The sequence below is a fragment of the Eptatretus burgeri genome, chromosome 3 (genome assembly GCF_056783735.1).
Source record: "Eptatretus burgeri isolate ZD-2024b chromosome 3, Ebu_testis_v1, whole genome shotgun sequence".
NCBI classification, from domain to species: Eukaryota; Metazoa; Chordata; class Myxini; order Myxiniformes; family Myxinidae; genus Eptatretus; species Eptatretus burgeri.
Window position 1 is genome coordinate 52700763 of NC_140963.1, and position 14850 is coordinate 52715612.

At 46.6% G+C, this 14850-nt stretch overlaps 1 protein-coding gene across 1 annotated transcript in view; it reads left to right on the forward strand.

The window, feature by feature from the left end:
- LOC147029878 (uncharacterized) overlaps nucleotides 1-14850 on the forward strand; it is a 31007-nt gene extending 16157 nt beyond the window's left edge. Inside the window, exon 5 of the mRNA XM_085873343.1 lies at nucleotides 13777-14850. Within this exon, the coding sequence (XP_085729469.1) occupies nucleotides 13777-13782 (6 nt within the window). The 3' untranslated portion in view covers nucleotides 13783-14850. The remainder of the gene's footprint in view (nucleotides 1-13776) is intronic.

Sequence of the window (14850 nt, forward strand, 5' to 3'; positions counted from 1 at the left end):
TGGCTAATGGATGTCCATATCGAAATGGCGGGGTTGAACCCTCCATTTATATTTGCACACAATGGTCTAAGCAATGGAAACTGATAATTGGACAGTTTGAGAAATTGTTTGATATGTTAACAACAAGTACGTATTTACAAGCAGCGTCAGTCAGAAAGAAAGCTCTTACCCCAAGTACAGAAGTCCAGTCTTATTCAATCACTTGGTCATAGTTTATACAACACAGGCGCCTCAGTCATTCTGGGGAAACGAGGTAAGAAAGAGGAACAGAGGGAAGAGAGAAGTATGAGGCATGTTTGCAGCCTCTCACTCGCTGGATGCAAGCTGGCAGGCCTATGTTGATCCCAACAAAAGAGAGGGTAGGGGAAGAAAGAAGAGGAGGGCAGAAAGTGTTATGCGACATGTAGGGGAGAGGTGAATGTGTGTGGCTTAGAGGAAGCATCATGAAATGCGAGTCAGTAAATCAGTGCTGAAATGGACAAGGGGTACTCGTTGATTCTCCATGCATCCAAAGGGAGTGAAATGGAAGTAGTGAAAGTAAGGGAAAGGAAGAGTAAATCATTGTGTCGTGGCCAACACGTCCAGAAAATCTCCGCTGCTCGGTCCATTCTCCAACCCTCTGCTGTGCTGTGGTGTGGTGTGGTCACCAGCTCATTCATCCTCACAAGGTTCATTCCGTATTTGTCGATCTCCCAGTTGTGCCCCACACGCTCGGCGCTTCAGTCCGGGTTTTGATAAGCACTTTTCAGCTCAGGCGGAAACCCCATGATCCAGTCACTTCCCCATTGGTTCGCTCCATGATCCGCCTTATGTCATTTGATGCTTGGGCCTTGACCGGTGGGGAGGCGTGGCATTTGGCCTTGCGACGCACCTCCCCCCTTCCACTTTTTCCTCCGTGGACCCACTGTGGCTGGTGTGAACAGTAATTAAAGCATGAGTCACATTTGCTCTACGGCTAGGATACGGCGGCTGTACCCCCCCTGAATTGACAGAAATGTGCGGCGGCCGCAGAGTTTCTGAGGTGCCCTCAGGGTGGCCCTACGCCGTATGGCTATCTTTTACAGGGCGTAGGGGTCTCCGTGGAATTAAAGCACGGAGTTATCACTTTTTTAATTTCTAGGTTGGCCGTAGCAATTCGACAAGCCGTAGCCATGACGTAGATGTGTTCCACGTCGACCGTACGTAGGGCGTACGGTGGGCTTGCGTTATTCGTGCGTTTTCCGTAGGCTCTTATCAATGAAAAATGAATTTTGCCAACCCCCAAAAAATTACGGCGGCCGCACTATTTCAATGTTCGCCTTGCGGGCACCTTGCGTCTGCCTTGAAAATTCTATGGCCATCGCAGGGACGCCCTAAGGTCACCGTGCGACATCAAATCAAAGACCGTACGGCACCCTCACGTTTTTGGTCTCCACGATTTATAAATACGCCGTGTGGCTACCTGAAAAATAAAAACATATGTGACTGCTACATTGTGTGACCGTGGAAATACTGCGGCCGCCCTATAATTGCTAGTGGCCGTATATTTTTTTAGACCCTACGGCCGCCGAGCCAAATGTGACTGAAGCATTAGCGGCATGATGGGGTTGGTTTCCCGCTCGGCATAACACTATCTCAAAGATACGTTTTCCAGTTGTTTTTGTTGTGTTTTTACGGTCATTTTGTTATCTCTGTGTTTACCGTGTGCTTCTCGGTTGGTCTTGTGTTCAAACTTGGTCTAATTATTGAGTTTTCATCGTCTTTTCATATCGGGTTTCCTTGAGGCCTACCCTTCTTCCCGTTCAAGTGTGCAATCGTGTTTATTGTATTTTCTCCTTATTATCATAAGTTTTCATTTTCTCCACTTAACCCTCCACCCTCCTTGAATCCCTCTCACCTATACCCTCTGTTTCATGTCTTAAAATACCTTTTACCTCACATCATCACCCCCCCACGTAACCACGTGACTTCCTGTACCGACTCCTCGCCCTTCTTCTGCTGATCTACCTCGACTACTTTTGCCAACCCACATTCACCACAGACCTTCACAATTTTTTTCTTCAACCTTTCTTGTACTGAATCTTACGTAATCTTTAATAACAATAATAAATTTATTCTGTTCACCTCTCATGTTACACCTCCTGTAACTACGTTTCTCTAACCCTTCTTCTTCCTGTAACTTCAGTCGAACTTGCTGCTTCCTTCTGCGTTTGCCAATCCAAATTCACCAATGCCTACACGATTTTTCTTCAACCTTTCCTTTTCCTAATCTGATGTAATCTTTATCAAAAAAAATAAAATAATTTATAAAATGATCCCTTTAAAATGTTTCAACTTCCCCTTTCACACGTGCGGTTCTCGGTGTTGTATCATCATTCAGGACTCTTTGTCTTCTTCAAAACACTGTTTACAATTCGACCTTTCCTTCATCCTGTGTCTAAAACGTCCAACCGTTACGTTTCTTTTGTCCATTCTCTGAATTCTCCTTCATTGTGTCCCTCATGAAATGTTTTTAATTGCAACTCTGACATAAAAAAATCAAAAATCCCAGTTTGCAATGTATGTTCGTGTTCCATCAATCGTCCTTTTTTTTTTTTTTCCAACTTCAGTGCCAATTCAATCCACCTCCTTAAATCTACCTCCTCCTAACACCTCACCCGTTTTCTCCTCTCCTTACCCCTCCCATCTTGCCCCTCATCCTACCTCCACTCTTGGCACTCCTTCACTGTCTTCTGTTTCAGTTTTAGCTCCTCCTCCTCTGTTGTCCCAAAGTGTGTGGTGTTCTAACATCCGTGGGCTCCATTCTAACCGAACAGATATCTCGCTCTCTCAATCAGAACAGTCATCTCCACAAACATGCTCCTTCCTTCCTCAAATCTTGTACCTCCCTCTACTCGCTCCCTTCTTCACCATACCTCCACCAAGTCTCATTCTTCCCCATCTCCCCACCTCTCCCATCGCCCTCCTGCACCTTGGCCGTGCCTGCTCTCATCGACTCCCCTCCCTCTCAAAACAACCTTCACATTCTTCCCCCTCCAAGCTTCCCCCCTCACTCACCCTTCCCAATGTTGTGTTGTGGAATTAATAAGCAGACTCAGTGTAAAATACTATTACTCAATTTTGTTATCCACAAATGATCCACTGTCCACAAGGAAAGCACATTCGATCAAAGAATATTTATTCGCGATATCTCGGAGTCCAAAACATCGAAATGTGGAAACATTAATAATGATTTACAAAGCTTACATTCTTGCTTCATATATATCTTCTTCTTCTTCTATCGGCTGTCCCATTAGGGTCACCACAGCGGATCATCCGTATGATCCGCATAGTGATTTGGCACATGTTTTACGCCGGATGCCCTTCCTGACGCAACCCTGGTCGCCTCTTACGACACAGGGATATGGTACACCTATTTTAACCGGGGTATACACCGGCCCAGTATACTGGTACTCATTTCGCCGACCTCGGAAGGATGACAGGCTGAGTCAACCCCCTGGTGTATTAATTCAGTGGCCCAACGGGGCTTGAACCTAGGACCTTTTGGATCCCAAGCCGCTGCCCAAACCACTGCGCCAACACCAGGCTTCTTGCTTCATATATATATATATATATATATATATATATAGTTACGGTTGTGGAAATTCACAGATCACCATTCAGGTTCCCCGAAGATCAGTTATGTCGATAAGTGTGTGTCCAGGTTAGATTTCCCCACCGATATATAACAGGATTTATTCGTGTGCCAGGCTGTGAATCTTAAGGTAGTATTTTTCTTTTCTATCTTTATTTTAAACAATCATCTCCTCACCACCTTCTCCACAACCGCCAACATCTCACCAGCATCTCCACGGCGCCGCCATCTTTTCACCAACAACAACATCCTCAACAAACACGATGGCATCCTCGACAGCGGCAAAGTGATTTCAAACACAGCCGCGTTGGGAGAGTGATTTCAAACACGGCCGCGTTGGGAGAGTGATTTCAAACACGGCCGCGTTTGACGGCAAGATTGGATCAGAACGACGAAAGGGGCGGAGCGAGCCGGGGGTGAAAGTTCAAGGGTGAAAGGGGCAAGCGCCGCCTTCAGGTGGTGAAGCCTACAGCGGCTTCACCCCTCCGGGCTATAAAAAGGCGCGTTTCGACGCCGAGAGCGTTGTTGTTGGTCGGAGGAGTGGAGTTCGTTCATCGTTGGAGCCAGCCAAGTCACCAAGTTGTAGGTCGTTGTTGGTCGGTGGAGGCAGTCGAGTTGGAGCCAGAGAGAAGTCGCCAGCCGGCGAGAAGTCGCCAGCAAACTACGTAACGGTCCGAGCGATCGAGCCCCGAGTCGGTCGAGCGACGCTGAGGAGTGAGCGGGCTCTTAAAGAGCATCAACTCTAAAAGAGCAAGGCCCATTCGCTCCTCTGAAGCGTCGTCGGCCAGGCCCGATCGACCAGGCCGCGCTGCTAGGCCCTGGACCAACCAAGCCGCCGTTACAACAGCTGCCGCATTGACGACGAGACATATGGAGGGTCGCCGACCAAAAGACCCATCGAGTCGCCTCAAGGGCGACAAAGGTAACCTGCCCGGCCTTGCGGAGCTCCTTCGGTTATCCCAGCTCTGAGGAACATTAAAGGCTTACGAGCCCAGTTCTATCTTTCTTTTCTGGGATTTTTGCATGGAAGTCTGTGGCACCTTGTCCGTAAGTAGAATTGTTGTAAGTGCATGTACATAATAAATAGATATCGGCTGTAGGTTTTTGCTCGTGTCATGTCCCATCCCCCCATTCATTGCATACGTGTGAAAATAAATGCCCCCATTGTTGGAATGTCACCTGCTCGTTGCGTCCTTTCCTGCCATTGACTGCCATAATTACGTTAGGAATAAGGCCAAAAAAAAAAAATGTTGCATTGGCGTAACCTGCCCGACCCTAAAAATTCCGCCGACCCTACGTTTTTTTGCTATCAATTTCAAGTATCTTGTTGATTGCGATCGCGATCGCAAAAACCCGGAAGTGTTTCGGACAGAACCCGCCGACAAAAAGGGTGGTACTCGAGCCGGGGGAGATTTTGGGAGGGATTTATTAGGATTTATTAAATTTTTGGATTTATTATCCAAAAATTTTGGGATTTATTAGGAAAAAAAAAAAAAAAAAAGATCCCGACCGACCTACCCTATTTTTCAGTGACCCGTTACGCCAATGCAACATTTTTTTTTTGGCCTAATTAGCTGGCTGATTAATAGCCGATAAAACGTACATCTCGTCCGACGGGGCTTGGCGATATAAAACCGCTTGGCAATCGCAAATGGAACGAGCTGCTTAAAGCGGCTCGTTTTTGTGCAGGCTGCGTTGAGGTGTAAATCCCCGGCATTTCTGTCTGCGCGAATAATTAGGTACATCGACAATTTGGCGATCGACCCTGTAGCGCATGGACAGAAGAGTTGGCTGGTTTATGGTGTGGTTAACAACACCCGTAGCTGGGTTTCAGCGTTGATCCAAAAAGCTGCGACTCGATTGCTCGTTCGGTGGGCGCACGCGGCCGCAATTGAGCTGAAGGTGGTCGAAAATCCACAACAATATATGTATATATATATATATATATATATATATATATGTATATATATATATATATATATGCCTTGGGAGGAGTAGGGGGGTGGGGGGTGAGAGAACAAAGGGAAAAGAGGGGAGTTTTGGTCATGATGACCTACAGCTGGCCTTGGTGAGGCTGGTTTCACATGGGAAAGGCATCTTCGACGTGTTATCGTACTGGTCCAAAGGTTGTTATGTAAATCATTGAGGAGGTCTGACACAAGATACTTCAAGCAGACTTGGAGGGAAGATTGGAGGTAAACACAAACAGAGAGAGAGAGAGTGGGAGATAGAGGGTGGTAAAAGCATAAGGTTACAGGTCCCGGTAAATACACTTGGTTGAAGATGTTTGATTATATACGTTTCAATTCAAAGAAATGAATAGTAATTGAACATAAACAATTGATTATAATTCAGATACATTGAGTAAGCAGTGCATACGTTAAAAATTTAAGAAAACTTGTTTAAAAATGAATTTCCCCATTATTCCCCCCTTTGTTGCCCTTAGGGCAACACAACACAAGGTTAACGGTTTAAACAATTGAAAATACATTTCCGCACACGAGTGTGCCCATTTTTTCCGGGCAGCCACCTTCCCAGCACACGTCGTAGAGCTCAGTCCCTTTCTGCCTTTCCTGTCCATCGGCGCAGGTGGCTTCAGGTGGTTGTACAGCTTTGGACCTGCTTGAGGCTCCAGTAGAAGTAGACCCTTGGGCCAATACAGTAGAGGGCTTCCACTTTGGGCTGCACGGCTGATTCAACACAACTATGCAGGGTTCGGGAACAAAGCAGATGAGTACAGCAGAAAGGACATTTCCCATAAACATCGAACACACTCATAGCGTTGACTCATGGATTTCCAACTTTAAGTTCTATCTCATCAGAGTCGTAGGACTCGGCTTCAGAATCGAAATAGGAAGGTGATTGATGGACCACCATTACTTTTGTCGCAGCTTTCCTTTTTAAACAAGAGACATCAATGTGGGCAATGTGGTTGTGGCACATTTAACAAGCACGATAAGAATGACAATCCATAATAATCCCACAAAAATCCAATGCAACAGAGTAGTTCCCCATTCTCCGAAAATCCATTCAAACCAAGAATAAAGTCCATCCTTCGTAAAATAATCATGACGCTTAGCTCCTTCTTGCTTAATTTTGTCGGCTATGCTTGCAATATGCTCTGAGTTATCAGGAATATATTGTTACGAATTTACCGCCTGCCCAGCGTGCGAACAGCCGCTTTAGCCAATGGCGGCCGTCTCGCCCACCGGACGGACAATTCAGTCGCGACTTTCCGGAACAACGCCGAAAACCAGTCACGGGTGTGCTCCAACGTGCACACCACGGCCTGTCAATGTGCTACCCGCGCACGACAGGGTCAATCGCCGAATTAATCGATATACCTAAGTATTCGCGCGGGCAGCCTACCGAGAGACTGTACCTCAGCAAGGCCTGCTCGGACACAAACCGCTTAAGCGGTTTGTTCCGTTCTGGGATAACCGAGCGGTTTATTATCGCGAGATCTCGCTGGACCCAATTCTTTTATCGGCTATTAAAAAGCCCGCTATTATTCCGAGAGCAATACGGCGGTTCGATGGGGAAAGAGGACACAACGAACGGGTTAACATTCATACGAAGACATTTATTGATAATAGCACATATGCAGGCATGCACGTATACATTTATGCAAGGCAAAGAAAAGCAATGCAAGAAGAACTACAACCATCTATTATTATTATTATTATTATTATTATTATTTACAAGCACTTACACAGTTCTACTTGCGGGACATGGCGCCACAACATTCACACAAATAGAAGCTAAGAAAGACCCCCTCAAAGGCAAGGGAGTCAGACTGGACCCGTAGGCCTTTATGTCCAAGGAGCCTGGTTGACCGAAGGGACTCCCAGAGGCCGCCGCAGGTTACCTTCATGGTGACTTGGTTGGGTGACCCTTGGTGGACCCTCTCAAGCTCCTCACCGACTGCGGGGACTCCAGGCTCGAACGCGGCTGCCCACAACTCCACACTTCCGAGACCTCCATCGACTCGCTGCTCCACCCAGACCGAGACCTCCACCGACCCGACCAACAACCAACCCATCCGCGGACGCTCCGTGCGCCCTTTTTATTCCCCCTGCCTTCTCGCCCCGCCCTTCTTCCAGCTCCCGCAGGAAGCCTCCAGAAGGGGGGCGTTTTCCTCATGGGTCGAGGTTTTTCGTAGCAGTCATTTCTGGTCACTCTTCTTTACTCTCCCTCCACTTGCCCCTCCCCCGTCCCAAAGCGCGGGAAAGTAAGAGGAAAAATCCGTGCGTTATCGGAACACCTTCTTCTTTCTCCATGGCAGAGACGGTTTGTGATGCGGAGAGGGTTGTAGCGTGGTTGTGGAGATGGTGATTGGTGTGGTTGGTGGTTGAGGTGATCGTGGTTGTTGTAATGGTGGCGTGGTCGGGCGCTTGTGGAAAAGGTGGTTGGTGGTTGAGGTGATCGTGGTTGTTGTAATGGTGGCATGGTTGGCGTTGTGTAGTGGTCGTGAGGGTGGTGTGGTTGGGTGCTTGTGGAAAAGGTGGTTGGTGGTGTGGTTGGTCCAAAATAACGGCTAACTCAAAGATCACAGTCCTGGTAACACGAATAATCCCCATTAAACAACGGTGGGGAAATCTATCTGAACACACACTTAGCGATATAACTGATCTTGGGGGATATCCTTTATGGTGTTCTGCGAATTTCCACAGCTGTAACAATATGTACAACATTCATATCCAATCACCTGACAGGTTCCACCCCGTGCTGCGAGCACCAAATCCAGTGCGACTCGGTTCTGCAATGTGACAGCGCGCAAGGCGACTACCTCGGAATTAATACCGACCATGCCCAAAGCAGTCTTATTTGCAAGCGACTCATGCAAGGCGGCGAGTTCTGCCAGTCCAATGGAGGTCTGTCTTACCCCGTAGTGAGGAACGAGAATCATGAAGAACAATTCATTTGACGTAAAACTCCGTTTACCCCGTTTCAAATGCTCAAAAGGTGACATATTGAGCAGGTGCATGAGCGGTACAATGAATGACAAGTAACATGATCCGGTCCAGTTAACTGGAAGCCATGGATAGGCTCGATTTCCGCAAACAAAATAGTTGTTATTTCAAGCTACTTGTGTGATTTTCACAGACATAGTTACTGCATTCAGATTTTCCCAACAATCTTTCTTCCCATGCTTCTTGCACCAGGCATAGATTTGGTTTTTCCTTCGTTTGCTCCACTACAAAATATGGAGGTATCTTACTCAAGTTAAAACTTGGCCAAAACCAGTCACTGAAATTCCGTTGCTGTTGGCAATTCCCGTCCCTACCAGTAACTATGTGGTCTAGCCAGCCCGTTTCCAAATCCTTATTGTGGTTGTTAGTGTTATTATCCGATTCGCTACATTTCTTCCATTTAACCCAGTATCCGCAACACTCACTCAGATCAAATGGTATTGCTAACAAAGGTATCCCACTAACCGCTGAATGAGGTATTTTACTGCAGACCCAACAACTATTTTGATGAAAAGCCTTTGCGTGGTTTAGAGAAAGAGCCAGATAAGTATTTATTCCATGTTGTCCCTTTGGGTGCAAGTGTGCTCCGATACTCCTCTGCTGATACTCGTTCTGTTTGAACCCTTATCTGCTCCCTTTTACCCTCTAAGCTTCTCCGGTCTTTGTGTGCTATGTGGTTAGCTCGGCGGGCTGTGTGACAGGCGCTTGGCTGAGGAACATACAAGTGACTTTGATCATGAGTAGTACTTATCGGCCTTATCGACCATGTCTACAACGTACAAGTTGCAGCAAGTAGCACAAATAACCCTGCAATAAAGAGAATGATCAAAGCGATCAGGAAGCAACGTTCTCCTCGGGATCCTTCTGGCCGCGTGCCAGCTTGCAATGTGCGGCGTGAATCCATGTTGCTCTCCCTTTACACTTCTCAGCTGTGTGGAGTGTTAGTGGTATCAGGAATGGCCCGCACCATCGTGCTTGAAGAGAGTTCTTTCTTTTGTAAATCCTCACATAAACCAGGTCCCCCGGCTTAAAGTTGTGGCGAGCAGACGTGTCAGGCTCAGGCAAAGCTTGCTTCACCTGCGCATAGAAGGTCCTCACAGCACGATTCAAGGAGACACAGAAAGCGAGCAATGTTTCATCCATTTGTTACACGTTCATTTCTTTTATTGATAATGGAGGTGAGTGCGGTAGTCTCATGGGTCTTCTCATGAGAATCTCATGTGGAGATGAGCCAGTTTTTCGATTCGCGGTAGATCTCATAGTCATGAGGGCAATGGGCAGTGCATCCTGCCATTTTAATCCAGTCTGTTCACAAATCTTGGCCACTTTATTCTTTAGAAATCCATTCTGCCTCTCCACTGCCCCCACAGACTGTGGATGGTAAGGTCAATTCAGATGCTGTTTGATTTGCAAAACCCGACACATCTCCTTCACCACTTCGGCTGTAAAATGAGTTCCCTGATCGCTAGAGATCTTACAGGGTATCCCAAATCTACGGAGGAAATCCTTCATCAACAGTTTAACCACAGTAATGGCATCTGCTCTTCTTCAGGGGTAAGCTTCGACCCATTTTGTGAATGTCTACGATGACCAAAATGAACTCGAATCCACAGCACTTTGGTAGTTGGATGAAATCGATCTGCATATGAACAAATGGCCCAAAAGGTGCTGGGGGGCCGCCTGGGGCCATTTTTACACCCTTTGCCAGATTGTTCTCTTGGCAAACGTGGCAGGTCCTACAATATTGTTCTGCAACTGGACTAAAGCCCGGGGCAAACCATTGTTTCCTCATAGAGGTACACATCCCCCTTTGCTGGTATTCCTGGCCCCATGTGCTAAGCGAGCAAGCCAGGGTAGCAGAGCCTTTGGTGCCACCACTCGACCACCGGGTGATCTCCATAGTTTGGACCCATTATCGAATTCACATCCAGACATTATCCACAAATCCCTCTCCGCTGTACTTACAGCAGCTTGTAAAGTGTTCACGTCGTCAAGAGTTGGCGTTGCCGCTGGTGTTAATACACATTGTGATACCAGCATGGCATCAGTAGTGGTGGCAGCGACCTTGGCAGCTATATCTGCCCTTGCATTACCCCGTGAGACATCATCAGATTCGCCCGTGTGGGCATCACATTTAACCACTGCAATTTGGTGGGGCAGGAGTATTGCCTGCAGCAGGTTCGCAATCCATGTACCATTCTTCACCCATGCACCAGAGGATGTTATAAACCCCCTATCACGCAAGAGGTCTCCGAATTAGTTTACCGCGCCAAATGTATAGCTGGAATCGGTGTAAATTGTCACTATTTGGCCTAAGGCTAGGCAGCGTACACGAGTGAGGGCGAACAGCTCTGCTAGCTGCGCGGAGTAATTAGCAGCCAATCTTCCCTTTTCGATTACTTTGTGATCGGAGCAAACCACATAATCCGTGAATAGAAATCCATCTGGTGCCCGCGATGACGAACCATCGACATATAGAATCGACTCAGAATTTTGGATTGGTGTGTCTCTCAAATCAGGATGCGGTACGATCGCCTCCTCACAATCATGAGGATCTCCATCCAGTTCTACCGGAGGCAAACTAGCAGGATTCAATGGCGGCCACCTCTTGATCGTAATGTTCAGTGGAGCTGTGAGTGAGAGTTAGTATGTCATTGCCCGTGAGGCCGGCAGGTGTTGTGTTTTTGTTTTTAACAGCACGGCAGTGACCACGTGCGGCACCATGAGAATCAAAGTGTGTCCCATGACGAGTAGTTCTGTCACCTGCACTGCGAGCGAAGCGGCTGCCACTGCTCTTAAACAGGATGGGAATCCTTGCACCACCGGATCCAATTTATTACTGTAATAGGCGATGGGCTGTAACTTATTTCCGTGCTTCTGAGCCAGCACCGATTGCACGAAGCCTCGATTCTCATTTGCGTACAAATGGAAAGGTTTTTCATAGTTCGGTGTACCCAAAGCGGGAGCATGGTAGAACCGGGCGTAGTGGCGTGCGCCTGTAATCCGGCTACTCGGAGGCTTGGGTTGGAGGATCGCTTGAGGACGGGAGCCCTGCACTGGGCCGCGCGATGAGAAGGTGTAGGGCAGCCCAGAATCATGGTGAAACCCAATCCTTATCCCTGTGTCGTAAGAGGTGACCAGGGTTGCGTCAGGAAGGGCATCCGGCGTAAAACCTGTGCCAAGTCAGTATGCGGATCATAACGGATGATCCGCTGTGGCGACCCCTTACGTGAGCAGCCGAAAGACGAACAACAACAAAGCGGGAGCATGGTAGCGGCAGCATCATGTTATGGGGCTGCTTTTCATCAGCAGGGACTGACAGGCTTGTCAGGATGGAAAGGACAATGGACGGTGCAATATACAGGAGAATCCTTGATGAAAACTTGCTTGAGTCAGTCATGATTCTGAAACTGGGAAAGGGATTCACATTTCAGCAAAACAATGATCCGAAGCACAAAGCTAAAGCCACACTGGAGTGGCTGAATAAGGAGAAAATAAATGTTCTTGAGTGGCCCAGTTGAAGTCCTGATATTTATGGTGAGACTTGAATATTGCAGTCCATCGACACCCCATCAAGCTATAACGGTGTTTTGTTTGATCTCTTCAGTTATGAATAAAAAAGTTTATTTGGAAATATTGCTGATACATCATTCATCAAAATGTGGCATCAATGGTCAGGGGTAAATACTTTTGCAGGCCACTGTTTTGACCTGTAAGATTGACTTCATTTGTGGTGAAGATTTTGGAGATGTTAGTTTCAGATCAGATGGGGAACCATTTAAATAAAATAAAATTAAAGGCAGTCAGCACCTATTTACTAAAGGGAGGTCACATTTATCAAATATGTTGGAGTTCTATGAAGGTCTGCTCACCTTCACTCCTTTCATTCCTCTTTTTTCTGCCTCTGCAACAAACTCCCACACTCTCTTCAATCGCACTCTTCCCTCCATGTCTTCAAAACAGCTGTTCACCACCATCTCATACGTTCCCTCATCCAAAACCATGATCTTTTCTAACCCCATTAAACCACACCAAACCCTCCTCCTTCAAATTCCCTGCTTTCCTTCCTGAAAGTCCCTGTCGTGCCCATCTTGTTTACCCTCTGTACCCCACCCCATCCCTGTCCCTTCCACAGATATAATGTCTCTGTTCTCTCCTATTTTGTGCTTCCCTCTCCTTCCCCTCTTGTCTCCTGCTCCCTTTGTAATATGTTCTGTGTGTTCGATCTTATATGAGCCTTGACAATGTACACAGAAAAAGAAAAAAATACTTTCTGACTTGGCTGATAGGAAGTGCAGTAAATGGATGTAGTATGTCGAGATTTTCAGAAGGCATTTGATAAGTTTCCACGTATAAGGCTGTTGACTCAGATGAGGGCTTGTGAAGTGGCTGGTAGACTAGCTAATTGAATTTAAAACTGGCTCAGTGATAGGAAGCGAAGAGTGGCTGTGGTTGGGAGGAGCCAATGGTCTGATCATATGCACTGCAAGGACAACGCACTCAACTAACACGTCCATTGACCGAAGACACAGTTATGTCGAAGTTGTCTAACTTAACCGCAAGTTGTAGCCTGGTGTTGGCTTAGTGGTTAGGGTGGTGGCTTTGCATCCTCGGGTCCTGAGTTCAAGCCCCGTTGGCCGCTGAATTAATACACCAGGGGGTTGACTCAGCCGGTCGTCCTTCCGAGGTCGGCGAAATGAGTACCAGTGTGTACTGGTAGAGGGGCACTGCATCAGTGACACAGTCACGCTTCCAAGAAATGATAGCCTCCCCAGCAGCTAAGCTGCCATACGCAAGAAGAATAAGAATTTAACTACAAGTTGGTTTTATACTTTGAATATGGATGATGTTCGAGTTATCCATGCCCGTTCCTCAGGGTGTGTTTGTGCCCATCTTTTACAACACACAAACCGCTCCGATCACGTTTTTCTTGGGTAAATTATTCACCTCGCCCATTTCCGAAGGATATGTTATTTGTAAAACCTCTGTCTGTCATTCAGTAGAAGTGAGTCCACAATGGCTCTCTCCCTCTCTCTCTCCCCTGCATACCACGGTGAGTCTGCATTGTTTAGTGCTCTATCTCGTTCTCCCTGTTTCTTTAACCTGTTATGATTTTCTCATCAGTTTTCTCCTTTAATTAATTTTAACCTGTTTTTTTTTTTCATCCCATTTCCTCTTGTCCTCCATTAGGCATAAAACTTAGCTGGAAATTTGACTTCAAGCTTCAACAAAACGTCCTTCTTTGAAGAACCTGAAGTTTTGAACAGTTGCCAACAGCATCATCATCATCACACGCATCCTCTGTAATATTGCTCCGGATGGGCTCATGTTTTGAATTTTATTAAATGATCAATCCATGTGTCATGAAAGTTCAAGTTATGGCTTTCCATTTGAGATTACAATGAAAGTTTCTTCTTTAAAAATTGTTTTGAGCCTTGCATCCTTTGTCAACTTTGCAATTGCATTTGACTGCACTTAAATCAACATGGTGGGGGGAGGGGGGTATGGCAGTGGAGTAACTATGCTCCACAGCAAGTACGTCCAAAAGCTCCACAGTACAGACAGAGCAAGCACAGAAGACAAGAGACAGCACAGAGATAAAGAGCTTAATTCCACCTTTAATTCGCTTGTCCCCCCCCCCCCCACCCAGTGCCGGATTAAGCCTCGGCTGGCCCGAAGGCACATTTTGAAATTTTAGAAATTGGCCTGAAAATTTTAAATTAGATCTCGGGCTCATGGAAATGGACCCCAGACAAAAGATGAACTGATTCAAGAACAAAATATTTAATACAAAAAAAAGACAAATATTTAATGTGAAAATAATTTTTGGCTGGCCCTAAGGCACATGCATGCCTTGTCTGCCTAATGGTTAATCCAACACTGCCCACACCCCATTCTAACCCCCACAAGGCGGAGACATTTGGTTACGCAGGATGCCAGGTAATGATGCGTCACACCTGCGCATAGCAACACAATCAGACAATGGACGGTGACAGGGAATATGATCTAAACATATGACTTATGTTAACAAATTATTACTTGATGTTTGAACGCAGGTTTGAAAATAGAAGGTGATGGTGAAAATCTGTGAGATGAAAGTTTAAAAAAAAAACATTTCTGTTCTAAACGGATGAGTCCGAAACCAATGAGTGCTGTACCTGCTCAGCAGCACGGACCAGTGGAGCACTGCTTCGGTTAAGGCCCGGTCACACCTTGACGTTTTAGCCAGCGATGGCAACGTATTAAAATGTATCTAAAACGCTG